The following is a 14139-nucleotide window of genomic DNA, read 5'->3' as shown; positions in this document are numbered from 1 at the left end:
GGAATGCGGTATGAAACCCTCCCGGCAAGGCTGCGTATGGCGAAGGCACTTACTGAAGGACACCAAAGGGGGATTCATTGGAACTTGGCCCGAGTCACATCCCCCTTGGAATGACACAGATGCTGAGACCTTGGAAAATATCCGAGTCCACCACTCAGCTCTGAAGGGACAACGTGCACATGGGGACAACAACACAAATGCTTAACTTGTAGAGTCAGCCCCCAACTAATCACAGAAACCAGATGTTTCATCTGCTCTGTGACTGTAGAAAAGGCAAGATGTTTCCAACCACGGTGGCAGGTCGGTTGAGGTCACACTGTGAGAGAGTTAAAAATTGGGAGGAGAAATGAAGGAAAGACAGGGTGTCAGCAGCTCACATTTAAAAAAGTGAAGAGAGTTTCCCTGTAGTTGATGAAAAATAATCACGACTTCCCTATGAGGCTTGAAGTTACAAAGATAAGGGTCCAGCAGTGGCTCATCATAAGCGTATCACGAGGAGACGAGAAAGACACTGGCTTTGGTTAAGTGACCTAAATCCTCATTTTATGGACAGAAAGTCAGTAAACAGTCGATAAAACTGATTTTAAAAATAGTGGGAAAATAAGCCTGTTTCAGAGAGAAGATTTAACCCCGTGAAGCCCTCAAGGTAACCTTAACTGCAGCTGCGTCTGGGGAGCAGAGCTGCACAGGAGACGGTGGCGCTTTAGCCTGAGTCCTCTTAGTCTGAGTGTATAATCTGTGAGCCACGTGCGTTCAGTACTTACAACTTTAAAAGTTAAAATAGCTACAAACACATAATACGAGCCATGACATGTAAAAAGCAAAATATCATGTATTTCCTATTGGAAATCATTTTCAGGTTTTTACATGCCAGGCTTCCTTGCAGGTCTAGGAAACATTGAAGATGTAAATAGTCTCCAGAAATGGAAGCTGTGAATATTCTGCATTTTAATTTGGTTTCAGTCCTGCAAGGACTAGATTGAAATTGTGTTCTTTAACCTTCAAGCTCTGTCTTGTAATTGACAGGGCAATCTCTCTCTCTCTCTCTAATTCTTTCAGCCGTTAAACAATTAGATTCTGTATGATGAATTATAACCTTCATCCTTTCATCTAAGTGTTAAGACAGGCTAATAGGTGATCGCATTGCTTAGCACATGTGTAGGAGCTGTGCTAACATATTACATACATGACTCATGAAGAAATGTTGTGCATTTTATTTCCATGGAGCAAGTGATTATGACATTGGAAAAATGTGTTCCTGCTGAAGATCCACTTTCCATATGAGAAATAAATTAGTCTAAAATTTCCTGAAAAATATCCTTTAAGATGATCTTCCATGGTCATTTAAAAAAAAAAAAAAGGTACATGGAATCTCTGAAGTCAGTTTAAATTTGTTCTGGAAATAGATCAATATAATGTCCCAAACATGAAACATAAACATAATGAAATGTTCACCCCCACAAAACTTTATACCCAGAGTTAATGGCCAAAAGGACACACAATCAGGAAGAAACTGTGACTGCAAGTTGTTTTTATAGTGAGAGCGAATATTTTGCCATCTTGGAGTTTGACTTGACATTTTAAATGGCTAAACTGTACAGCTAACCCTCAAAGTGAGGGCTTGAACCTGCCTTTCAGCAAAACCAGCCCCTCTACCATCGGGCAGCCCCGCCCTAGTACATGAAGACTGAAGCGTGGTTTGGACAAAACAGGAGACACAACGCCCATATTTCCCTCCGATGTATGCATATTTCAGATGCTGATTCATTCTCTGGGTTTAAATGGCCTTCTGGATTCAGTTTACGTAGACATAGCTTTAATAGAAATTGAGTTGGATGGGCTAGTTAAAATCTGCCCCAGAATTATCTTTGCCATGAATCCCATGTAATCAACATTTCCAAACAGTGACAGCTTGTGGGGGGCGTGGGTGTCTCGGCTTCTGTGGTGTTTGGCTCTAACCCAGTGTCGTATCCATATGAGAGAGGGTGCCGCCAAGCCTTAGACTGCTTTGACCAGGAATTGAGACAGAAATTAGGCCATCGGTTAAAGGCTTCTGATACTTCAACTGAAAATGACAGTGCTTTCCTCTTGTAGCAGTGGGCACTTTCTCTGAAATACGTTTGAGGGCAAAACCAAAAGTTACTATTTAAATATAAAATAATCAATTTACTGATTGATCCATCATTTACTGAGCGTCATTATGTACCAGGACTACGTTAGGTGTTGGGGGATGTAGCGGCAGGGAGACAACATAGATTTGTATGTTGCAGCTTCTCAAAATACCACCGCTTGTGCCTACCCTTCCATTTCTTTCTTCCTTTCTTTTCCTTTCTGACTCAACTGGCAAAGGAAGTTAAGCAAGGCAGTTATTTCAGACCAAATGTACATTGGGAAGGAAAGGGTGTAGCACATGGAGTGCGCTGAGTATCTGTTGATATTACAATAAATAAATATTATGGAAATTCAGCCCTGAGTGCTCTGATATACATAATAGCCTCTCTTCCATTAAGATAGCCTTCTTAAGTAACTTGACATTTATCTTATTTTAAGCCACATTTACCCCTACTCATCTACAAAACATACCCATAAACTGTCAAATACAGAAAGAAACTAGCAAGTTCAACTTATCTTTCATGTTTTGTTTTCTGTAAAAAATAAATGTGGGGGTCTAGAAAGGACAAGTTGAATGCGCTGATATTTTTATTAGGTTCTTGATATGAATCTTAATGGCACTTCTCTGTGTGAAGGAAACTTAGCTCTATAACCTAGGAAATCAATATAATTTTGCAAAATTTAACTGTGAGATTTCAGTGAATGGGCTTTTAAGTTAAATGTAAACCATTAAAAAATATGCATGTGACACTATGCAAATAAAGATATTCCCTATCTAGCCTCTGGCCAGGAAGATCCTGTGGCCATTCATGGACCTGGGCTTTGCGTTCTTCAGTTCCCCTGCGTGTGTCCCCCTTTCCTCCCTTTCCCCCCAGCCGGTCCCTCATCAGCCCTCTCCCACCTGCCCAGTAACTCACAATGCGCGATGTCAGCCTTGGTCTTCCTGTCGCCAGCCTGGTGGAGTCTCAGTCCACAACAAACGTGGGCTTTTTCATTCCCAAAGTCCCATCCTTTGAGTAACCAATTTTTGTAGTATTAATCTAAGAAGCTCACTTGAAGTGAAGAGTTAATAATCCAAAATACCAACAATTTAAAAATAAGATCCATACCTTACGTGAGTCCCTCAGTCTCTTAATCTGAAACAGCATATGGAGAATTTTGAACTACGTGGCAATAAACTTGCTTAAAACCCCAAATGATCTAGGGAAATGTCCTTTCCTCCTTCTCTGAGTCACGGATAAGGTGCTTCACATGGAGTCCCTCCACATCGGGTGATTACAGTGCGGTGGTCTATCAGCTAATCGACTCTTTTACCATCCATCTTGTTCGGTAGGAGTGCTTCATTCTAATGCCAGTCAGTCCTGCCTCAGAAAACTTTAGGTGCTAAAAGAAAGGCTTTTGTATGTTGTCTTCAGACAGCAGTGATTTATTTTTTCATTTCTTCATTCACGCATGCATGCATTCATTCATTCATCCACTCATCTAGCTAAGTACCATGAGTACCATGCACTGCTCCAGGTATTAGAATTACAATGGTGAACAAGACATGAGACCTGCTTCTGGTGAAGCTTACTTTTGATGAAAGAGCAAGGAATAAAGAAATAAGCAAGGAAGCTAGATATATCAGGTAGGAATAGATTTAATGCAGGAACTGAAACGGGGTAATTTGATGAAGAGTGACTCAGGAGCTGCTTTAGGCTGGCTGAGTAGGGAAGACCTCTCAGAGAATGCAACATGTAATCCAAGATCAGGGGCAGACCCATCAGCTGAAAGGAAGGACGTCTGGGCCGTGGGTCGGTTAAGGGTGAAGTAACGTTAGTAAAGTTAGGTGCATCAGTAATGGGTGTCTGACTACCCAGGTTTGGATCCTGACTCTATGACCTATTTTCTGGGGGCTTGAACAGTATTTACCTCTCAGTGCCTCATGGGTACCAGTAGTCATGGTATCTATCTCACAGGTTAGACAAGAGTATGGGGATTACCAGAGGGAAAGGCAGGTAACGGCGGGTAAAACAGCGTTAGGGGAGGGTAAATGGTAGTGGGAGGACATGCTTTGGGGCAAAGAACACACAGCACATCATACAGGTGATATACGGCAGGGCATCCGGCCTTCCGGCGTCTCTGGGCCACACATTAAATGCACAAACACTAATGAAAACTGAGGAGCCAAGAAAAAGGTTTTAAGTAAATGTACGATTTTGTGTTGGGCTGCCTTCAGAGCCATGCTGGGCCGCATGTGGCCCGTGGGCCACGGGTCGGACGTCCCTGCGTGTAAACCAAAGCAGGGACTGTAGGGACTTGCTCAGGAGAGGATAAGGGAGAGGGGGTGGAGAAACATGGGGTTATGGAGAATTTCTGTTGCTGTGCTGATCTCATTGTTTAAGAAAAGGCTGTTTACCTTTAGGAATAATCTAATAGAGAGGGAGAAACTGATGATATAAAAGAAAGAATAATTAAATAAATGAACTCTTGAGTAGATGGTAATTTAATCTATTTAGCAACCATGAGGAACCATGCCTCTGTCCACTCTTTTAGAAGGCCATTTTTGTCTCCCCCTCCTTCCACAATTTCCCAGGAAATATTCTTTGTGTAGTACCTTCTTTCCAGGTGGGGATGCTGAGGTGGATGTTAGGAGAGGTGATTTTGAATCTAAGCTGCCACATGACATCATCATATACTATTGGATAGTGCGGTTATTCTCTGGGATGGTTTCTTAATCTATGAGAGGGATGGTTTGAGCTTGACATTTTGTTAATGTGACTAGGAGAATGTCCAAGGAATACGGGATCAACAAACTTTTAGATGCTGTTGGGGAGAAGGCGGTATTTGTGGTTGTAGTAAAACACACACGTACACACCCATGAGGATGGTAAGATCACTGTTATCATCAATATCATCATCTATCTACTCTTATTCTCAGGGAGCAAAATGCAGAAAGGGCTCTCTTTGTTGATTTCATCCCAGTAGATGTTTCTCTTACAAACACTTATTGGATTTCTAAGCTAAAATTTGTCTTGTCCCATAAAATTAATAAAATTAAAGTTGTGGGAATTGATAAAAATGGGCTGTTTTTGTAGTTATAATTTTGTGGATTTTTGTGCTAACACAGATGTTCTCAGATTCTGATGGGGCGCAGAAATTGTAAACACAGAGTAAAATAAACAGTAAACATCATTTCTATTTCTTGGCTTCTCCAAACTAGCTCTTGTTCAAATAAATAATTCTCTTTCTCACTTCTCTCTCACTTTCCATGGGGACAAAGGAAGCCAGACAGAAATGACAATTTCCCTAAATGCCTGGGAGACAAAATACTCCTGCAAAAGAGGATGGCAAAGAAAGAAGTTCAGAGTTTTGCTTCATTGATTTTTCTCCTGCTGTGCTCTTGTCTGCAGTGAGACGCATGAGAATATTAGCATTTCGTAATATGTTTTGTGTGTGTGGTTCTGTATATTCAGAAAATATACTGACTAGGTAGTGGAAGAGCATGACCATTTTACTTTCTGATGCCTTTCAGACTTTGATAAATATGGATTGCAATTGATATTACAATCTGTAGCTCAGGAAAAGATGTCATTTGGAATTCATCAGGAAGATCCGTTTGGATCAATGAAGCATTACAAGCATCTGTCTTCTCTTTTGTTTATTTCTTTAATATATATTTGTGCTTTGTAATGTCCGGAAGTAACAGCTTCTAGATTTGACTCCTAAGGCCATGATCATATAAGTAAGTTAAATGGAATAGTGAGTATTTTTTATGACAGAATGTTATTTCTTTTTACTTAGGGCCATTGAAGAACTCATAGAGCACAAAGTAGATGTGATTTGATTTTTAAAGTCTGTCTATTGAAGTTACTCATAATAAGTTTACCTCTTCCATACATTTGATGATAAAGTCTTTCTATTGTTTATATATTAAAATTTTTTAATTTATTGATTTGAGGGAGGGAGTAAGGGAGGGAAAAAGAGAGAGGGAGAAAGAGAGAGAGAGAGAGAGAGAGAGATGTGTTGTTCCACTTATTTATGCATTCATTGGTTGACTGCTGTGTGTGCCCTGACTAAGGATCAAACCAGCAGCCTTGGCGATCAGGATGATGCTCTAACCAACTGAGCTACCCAGCCAGAGCAACTGTTCCTACTACTTACCTTTTTATGTTCATGTCTAACCTTACCCACTGTAGTGCTGAGGGAAAGGCTGTGATCAGGCTGAATGTGGTAGCTGCCATTTTGGATCGGGTGCTAGAACGCACTTGCGGTGGGGGTTTGGTCAACAGGACCAAGAGTGATGGGTGTCCAAATACCTCTGGTTTCCATAGTTAACACAACTTTACCCCTGTTTTATTTTTAAAAAACTGCCTCCAACTGTTTTGGGATCAGGCTTATATTATGAACATGTCTTTAAGGCAAAGCCTACTTAATATCCAAACTGAATGGAGCAGAATTGTATTATGAAATGCCAAATATGCCTGCCTCTGAAAACACAGGTTTTATATCCTTCAGAAGCTTACAATTTAGTTGTAATCTAGGAAAACATAGGATAGAAAGAAAGATAAATGATCAATCAATTTATAGTAAAATAAACCATTATCCCCAAATGTGCTGAAATAAGTAGGGCTCCAGGGTCCCAGGAGATCACCATCAAGCCAGTGGACACGGGGAACTCGCACCGTACGGCACACCAGAATTTCAGGGAGAGCGGACCCATCTGTGGCAGATGACTCATTTGCAGGCCTTCTGACTAATTTTCCCGGGTTTTCTTGTCAATTTCCCCTATTGTATTTGCAACCTACAGCTCACCTCTCCCCATTCCGGGCATACTGGTTGGCTTTTAATTCCCATTTTCACTGAGATTTTCAATGTTTCTTGCTCTAAGTGCTAGGCAGAGCCACATGTTAGGTGTTTTGGGATAAAACACCGTACTGGCATTGGAGAGAGAACAGATGGTCACCAAATCAAAGAGGGAAAGCGCTTCACTTTTGTTGTCTTTATCCCGCCCCCCCGCCCATTTTTGGTTTTATAAAAGATAGATGTTTTATATTTGACATATACTTACTTATTTCTTGAAAGCAACATAACGCTTTTTAAAAATAATGTTTGCTCTCAAAGTCTGTACAGACAGCTATTTTTACCTATTGTATTTTAGATGCTTTATGATAGTCTACAAAGATTTAACTGGAACAACGCGCAGGTGGTCCCTGACTTCTCAGAGCAAGGACAGCTTGTCCATAAGGAGGTAAAGATTTTTTTAAAAAAAGCACATTGTCATTTTCAATTCTCAGGAGACCATGCAAGAGGGTGTCCAGCCACGTCAGAGAGCCATCGGGGAAGGTCCGTAGGGAAGCTGGAGTCTGGCGTGTGCCATGACACCCGTCAGCATCTGGGTGGGCGGGGGTGGGAGGAAGTGCTCCCTGCAAGGGACACACTCCAAAAAGAGGAGGAGTTGTGTCCGGGAGGTGGGGAAAGTGCATGCCCACCCCCGAGGAACTGAAAGAACAGGATCACTCAAGGTCCGAGTGGGCGCGGGGAGAGTCCCAGAAGAAAGGGCCGCAGAGCTAGGCAGAAGCCACGTCATCGGGACAAACCATGCAAACCTACTGGGGTTTCATTTCAAAGGGAAATCGCTGACACTCAGGTGTAGTCTGAGTAGGTGTGCGCTTGGAAAGGTGACCGTCATGCCCAGCGTGGCGGAGAGGACACGACGTCAGGAGAGGGCAGTGGGAGGAGGCCGTTGCCCTGAGAGGCGCTGAATGACGCTGTGGACGGGGGCGGGGGGGGGGTAAGGATTTGGAGACAGGAGATTCGGGAGGCTGCTGGGGGGCGGGGGGAAGGTGAGGGGAAGAGGAGGTACCCACACATGAGTGAAGTTCAGGGAAGGATCGAAACAGACCCTCCGGCTTCTCTCTACAGCCCTTGGGTTGTGTGTACTGAATTAAACTCATCGAGATGTCCAGGGAGTTTCTCTGTCATTGTATGAACCCAATAAAAACATGGGTGGGGGGGCACAAGGCTCAGCCTTCGAATGAAGAAGGACTTGGGTTTCATGTTGCTGCCTCCAGCATGTGCGTCTGGCAAACCAGTTTACACTGAGCAATCAGTTTTCAAAACATTGCCAACATTAGTAAGGCTTAGCCCAGAGTTCTTGCGGCGATCAGAACGGCCACACAGGAAAGCGCTGTGAACCCTGCTTATCCTTCACGGGCTTGTGGTCCCCACTGAAGGCTCTGCCTTGGCCTCGGAGGGGCCCAGTCGGCGGCGCGCCTTCGTATCCTCAGCACCTGGCGGAGTCCTGGCACACACCGCGGGCTCCTTGAATATTTGTGGACTGTGCGAATAGGGCCATTACCACATAGACATTGTGTTTTTCCCTTTAAAACTAATTGGCACGAACCTGGTAAAGCCAAGAACCCAGGTCTCATTACGTGGGACCTCGAGGTTTGAATGTTCCTAGTACTCCTGTTGAATGTGAAACCTCACACCCGCTGTGTTACGGGAAAGGCACGTCGTGCGCCTCACTGGATGGTGCCAGACCTTTGCCCTGAGACAGAGCTACCTCCAGGCAGAGGGCAAGGGCCTGGGAACCGGACGGCTGGGTATAATCTACACTAAATACCTACTGGTGGTCCCAGGGGGTTGTGGGCGCTTTAACTGCCTTTTCAATTCAATTCTCACATGCATATAATTACATTTTGCTTGTCAGGGAATATGGTGCAATTTAATTAAGCACAGGGGACTTTGTTTTATTCAGTTTCTCGCAGTGGAAAATTAAGCACTTAGGAAAGAGCATTACCCTCCCTCATTCCGACCACTGGGGTGCATTGCTTTTGAAGCATTTTTTTCTAACTTCTATTTTTCACCGAAACTTGAATTCTCCCGTAGAAAGAAGCTGGATGGGGCTCTCATCTCAATGATGTGTGATTCCTCCAGCGGAGGAGGAACTGAGACCTTGCAGGCCATGCGTTTCAGTGCCTTAAAATTCACATGACGTGCACTGTGACATTTTCCCCAAAGGCCAACCCTCTGACAAGGCGAGTAGAAATGCATTTATCAAGGTTGCAGTTTTACTTCCTCTCCCCAGTCCACTTCCACTGCCTGGTAATTGGCTGTGTGAGCCGAGCGGTTCTGGGGAGAAGGCAAAGCTGTCCCTGATGACTGAGCCCTGCCCCCATGACTGCCGCGGGCACCATGATCGTCACGAGCCCTGCCCCAGATCTGGGCGGCACAGCGCCTGGATTTTAGACCCTTTGCAACACGGACCCTCTGGTATGTTTTCTGTCCCCACATTTCCTGTAAATGGTCCTGGTGCTGATTAGCATCGATTTTCTGAGTTTGCCTGTTCTGATATTTTGATATTTGGGCACTTACCTTTGAAATAATACGAAGCGTGGAGTTAAAAGGGTTCACAGAGATGATCTGGTTTAATCTGTACCAATTTCCAGGGAGTGTAAATACTAAGAAAGTGTTAATGAAACTGTAACTTAGTGCCACACTCCAAATTATATGCTTGTGTTTTCTTCTGCAAATATATATATAATATATATTTTATGTTATATAGTATATAGTGTATACTATATACTATATACTATATACTATAGTATATACTATACCAACAAAGACATGTGTGGGGGGAACAAGGCTCAGCCTTGGAACGAAGAAGGACTTGGGTTTCAAGTTGCTGCCTCCAGCATGTGCGTTTGGCAAACGAGTTTACACTGAGCAATCAGTTTTCAAAACATTGCCAACATTAGTAAGGCTTAGCGCAGAGTTCTTGCCGCGATCAGAACGGCCACACAGGAAAGTGCTGTGAACGCTGCTTATCCTTCATGGGCTTGTGGTCCCCACTGAAGGCAAGCAAGCAAGTACACACACACACACACACACACACACACACACACTATATAGTATATATATACACTATATATAGTATAGTATATATTATATAATATATAGTTATATATCTATATGACAGTTATATAGTTAACTATATAATATAGTTATATATCTCTATATTATATAATATATATTTTATATATGATATGTATTTTATATATATCTTATCTGATAACTTCTTTCAAATTCGAGTCATTTTTTAAGGGAAAATATGAAGATTCGTTTATTTTTTCAGGGATCATGTGGCTTTATGTTTCATGGTATTAGGGCTGTTCGTCTTTATCTGGACACATTTTCTACATTATAATTAAGGTTAGTGGTCAGCTGATACATCGTCTCTCTGCTCAGGAGACTCTCAGTCATGGTCTTGGTTAACTGGCAGAGACACTGTGTGATGGAGGAAAGCACCCTGTCCTCGGGACAAAAAGCATGAACGAGTTAGAGTCGCCGTGGCGCCGGCCTCTTTGCTGAGTGGGCTGCTAGTAACCTGCAAAGAGCGTATGGCGTGTGACTGCAGCTTTCGTAGTCTGCAGGGTCAGATCAATTAACTCAAACAGTAGCCATCTCATTAAATAAAAAAAGTTAAATACTAGTTTTATTGATGTTTGATATCTGTATTGCTTGCTGGACTTTTTTTTTTTTTGGATGAGTCAAAATAAAAATAAATATTAACTAATTAATGCAGTTTATTTGACAGTCACCTTCTTTCAAACTTACTGGCCTATGCGGGAGAACGAAGAAAAAGAATCCCTGCTAGATATTGCCGGTCGTAGTCCTAAGGCCTAAGAACACCACAGAAACATTATTCCTCCTCTGGTGAGAAGGACGGGGACGAATTTGTGTTTACATAGATTAACCCTCTTTGTCCCAAATATCATGCTCAGTATTTGGAGGAGACTGAGTGTGCGGGGGAGTTATATGCAGAGTAGAGGAAGCACCCTGGGGCGTGGAGTCCCTGCCTGCAGGCGACGGTTTCCAGCTCAGTGAACTCGGAGGGGCTACGGAGCAGGACAACGGTAGGGTTACAGCTGTGAGTGTGCAAGACACGAGTTCTTCCTTGTATTGTGATTGATTAATTGCTGTATTATTTTCACACGGACAACTGTAAACCTACTTCTGTCTCCTCCGGTTGACGTTAGAAGTCAAGTTCATTTCTAAAATTGAGTAAAACCCCGAGGTTCCCCTGTTAATCCCTCAACAACGTCGCTGGCACGTGTTGGGTCAGGCTCACCGTGTTGCCGAGGGACCACCTCTCTGTCGCCTGTCCTTGCTTTCGTGGGGTCTGTTGGTGCCTGACAGCCCACGGGAGGAGAACCGGGTGATCAGGACAAAACCGGTCTCAAGCCTGTTTCCCAGGTTTATTGAGAGATCTAGGAATGGCAGAGCGACGTGATGGGTCTTTCCAATGTTCTTGGAACTTATTCAAATTTCATTTTAAAACACACCTACCCTTTGAAATTTTCTTTACCGGAAGTTGTTTTTTCGATTTCTTTCCTCCTCTTTGTGTTTATTTCCTATCGCAGAACCCTTTCTTGACCGCGAGGGCACACTCTCCTGTGGTCATTGAGCTGCTCCCCGCCCCTGTCATGTCACCTCACGTCAACAACTGACAGACTGTCCCTAAATGGGCTTACGGCCCCTTTTCATTCACTTCCTTACCACTTATTATTCCACATTAAGCTACAGATTAGTCCCATGACGGCGTCGGTTGAAAAATTAGCCCCCGGACACAATGAGGAGTTTGTAAACTCTGTCCAGGCTCAGTGGAGAGTTGTGGTTCGAGACCCAGGACCCAAGGCACTTGGCATCTTACAGAACAATGCGTATCTGCACCTCCTTGTGATTCCTTGCGTCAACCGGAGCAGAGCAGTGGTCGGCAGCTCTGCAGAATAGCACACTTGTTTGGGTTTGCTTTAATCAGTGCTGTTTTACATTCTCCCCCAGGGCAGCGCCCTTGGTTATGTTCCCAAACTTTCCCTACAATGAGAAATGCCTCCCTGCCGCCCCCTGCCCCTGGCCAAGCCTTGATTGATCATCACACCCCCTCTGCCTGTGCTAAAACTTATTTCCACTAGTGTAGCTGACAGAATTGGCCATATCTGCCGGACGACTTATCTCAAAGGTAACCGGGCGATCTGAAAACCAAGCACCTGTTCATCAAATCCCACTCTGTTCCCGGGTTCGCTTAAGCTGTTAGGGACCGCTCACCTTTCACACTTAGACAGCAAGCCCTGACTTCCCTCCATTCACAGGCATTTCTGACTGTAAGCATAATGTATGAATGCAGTTTTCATTGAAACTACTTAAGAACGCAGCTGAGGCAGACGCGGCGGCCCTACTCACTCAGTTTCTTCATGCAGTCGCGAAGCCGGGTCTCCAAGCTGAGCACCCGCTGGTGCAGCTCCTCGTAGTCGTAGGCCCCGATCTCCTCCTGGATCCCTGTGAGGACGGCAGACAGGTTCCGGATCTCCTCCTTGAACTGGGTGATGAGCCTGGCGTCGGTCTTGTACTGCTCCAGCACAGGGATCAAGGGCAGCAGCTCGTCCATCTTCTCCTTCAGCTCCTGCAGAAAGCAGCCCCGGGTCCCCGAGGGCCATTTAAACAGCTGCGCGCTTTCGTCTGGGACTGAAGGGGGATTATTGAAATGGATTCCACATGCCTTATTGATTTTTGGTTGAAATGAGGTATTTTGTGAAAATGGAAGTGGCCGCACAGTCATTAGTAGAAAGTCCACTTATCTTTTCAGTAGACGAACCTCTCCTTAAATGGTTACATGCTTTTCTAGGAAACAAATCGATCCTTACCATAATTACAGAAGCTTCCTACGGTGGCAATTATGCGTTTATGTATCATCTCACTTTCTGATAGTGTTTCATAAAGTCCACAGCGAGTTATTTAGTTAGGGAGGAGAAGCAGGGTCCCTCTTCTAAGTACAAATGATTAGACATTGATCGAATGTCCTGTGCCTGTTCAGTGACGTCTAATCATTCACTTACCAATGACTCATTTTATAGGGGGACTTGTAGGAAATCTGGGATCCTGGAACAGCTTTTCTGTCCTGGAACTTCCCAGCAATGGTCTTTCCTCACCCTGCCCTCCCGTTTCGCCCAGGCCTCCCCCTGTGTCTCTATCATCCATCTTGGCAGAGCACCCTTAGGAAGGCAAGCTCAGCAAGCGCGATCAATCCTGCGACGCTTCTCTAAGTGCAAAGCAATGCATGCTGCTATTTACCATCTTGAATTATCACCCCCACTCCAACTTCATTTGCCTTAGCGGAGATCATTTTGAGCCCTTTATGTAGGCAAGGCAACGCGGCTTGCCCATGAGGCGAATTAACCCTTTCAGGGACCAAGATGCTCCTAGGTTATGGAACAAAGGCAGTGGCCCCGTTGCATAGCTATTAGAAACTGATATGTTGGTTTTTGTGTAGAGAGCGAGACATGCATGATGCTGAGACACTGTCCCACCTCCAAGAGCATCGCAGGGCAGAGCCACACCTGGCATGGAGCCACGTCTGCAGCTCCATGTTCATCTTCTAGGCATCTCACCACCTCGTTTTTCCTTTCACTTGGTGGCGGGAGCCAGGGCAAGCATTTCCTGCGTTTGATTCAGTTGCGAGTTTACTGCCGATGACCGCATTGGTGGAAAGAGCGGTACTACCGTGACCATTCGAGAATAATCGCAGGTACTGTCAGAAACCACGCTGTGCACCAGCTAATGGAAGGGGCTGCAAAGTGCATTTTAAAACGACATCGAGAAGATGCCACTGCTGTAAATGCATCCGCACAGCTCCAGCTCCATTGCCGCCCTGATGTATGGGCCTGTGTTCCTTGTGGGGCAATTTCTGCTTGCTCTGTAAGCTCGGAATTGTTTGGATTTGCCTGTATGTCCATGTTGGATGGGAGGAGACAGAGTCTGAGTTAATGAGAAAGATTAATAAGTATTACAGTCAAAAGGCAGAATTGCAGAGCTTTGCTCATTTTGGTGGCTCACTTGAAATAAGCTTATTATAGTGTGAGCATCTTGTGGTGTCCCTAACGGAAGGCACTAGCGCTTCATTAGGGTTTTAATGAGGAGTGTTAGTTCTGTGTGCACCTCGGCTGCACGTTACATAGAGCAACTGTTACAATGAAGAGGTTTAGG

The 14139-nt window shown here is 44.2% G+C and overlaps 1 protein-coding gene across 3 annotated transcripts in view; it reads right to left on the bottom strand.

The window, feature by feature from the left end:
• The window catches only part of OLFM3 (olfactomedin 3), a 145347-nt gene that overhangs the window by 6312 nt on the left and 124896 nt on the right, over positions 1–14139 (bottom strand). For all 3 annotated transcript variants that reach the window (XM_054564763.1, XM_054564765.1, XM_054564764.1), the window contains one exon: positions 12340–12559. In XM_054564763.1, the coding sequence (XP_054420738.1) occupies positions 12340–12559 (220 nt within the window). The remainder of the gene's footprint in view (positions 1–12339; positions 12560–14139) is intronic.

This window comes from Pteronotus mesoamericanus, unplaced genomic scaffold, assembly GCF_021234165.1.
Source record: "Pteronotus mesoamericanus isolate MK-2021 breed Mesoamerican mustached bat unplaced genomic scaffold, CSHL_Meso_final scaffold_99, whole genome shotgun sequence".
Taxonomy (NCBI): domain Eukaryota; kingdom Metazoa; phylum Chordata; class Mammalia; order Chiroptera; family Mormoopidae; genus Pteronotus; species Pteronotus mesoamericanus.
Note: the sequence above shows the minus strand (reverse complement) of the source record. Positions and strands in the feature narration are given on the sequence as shown.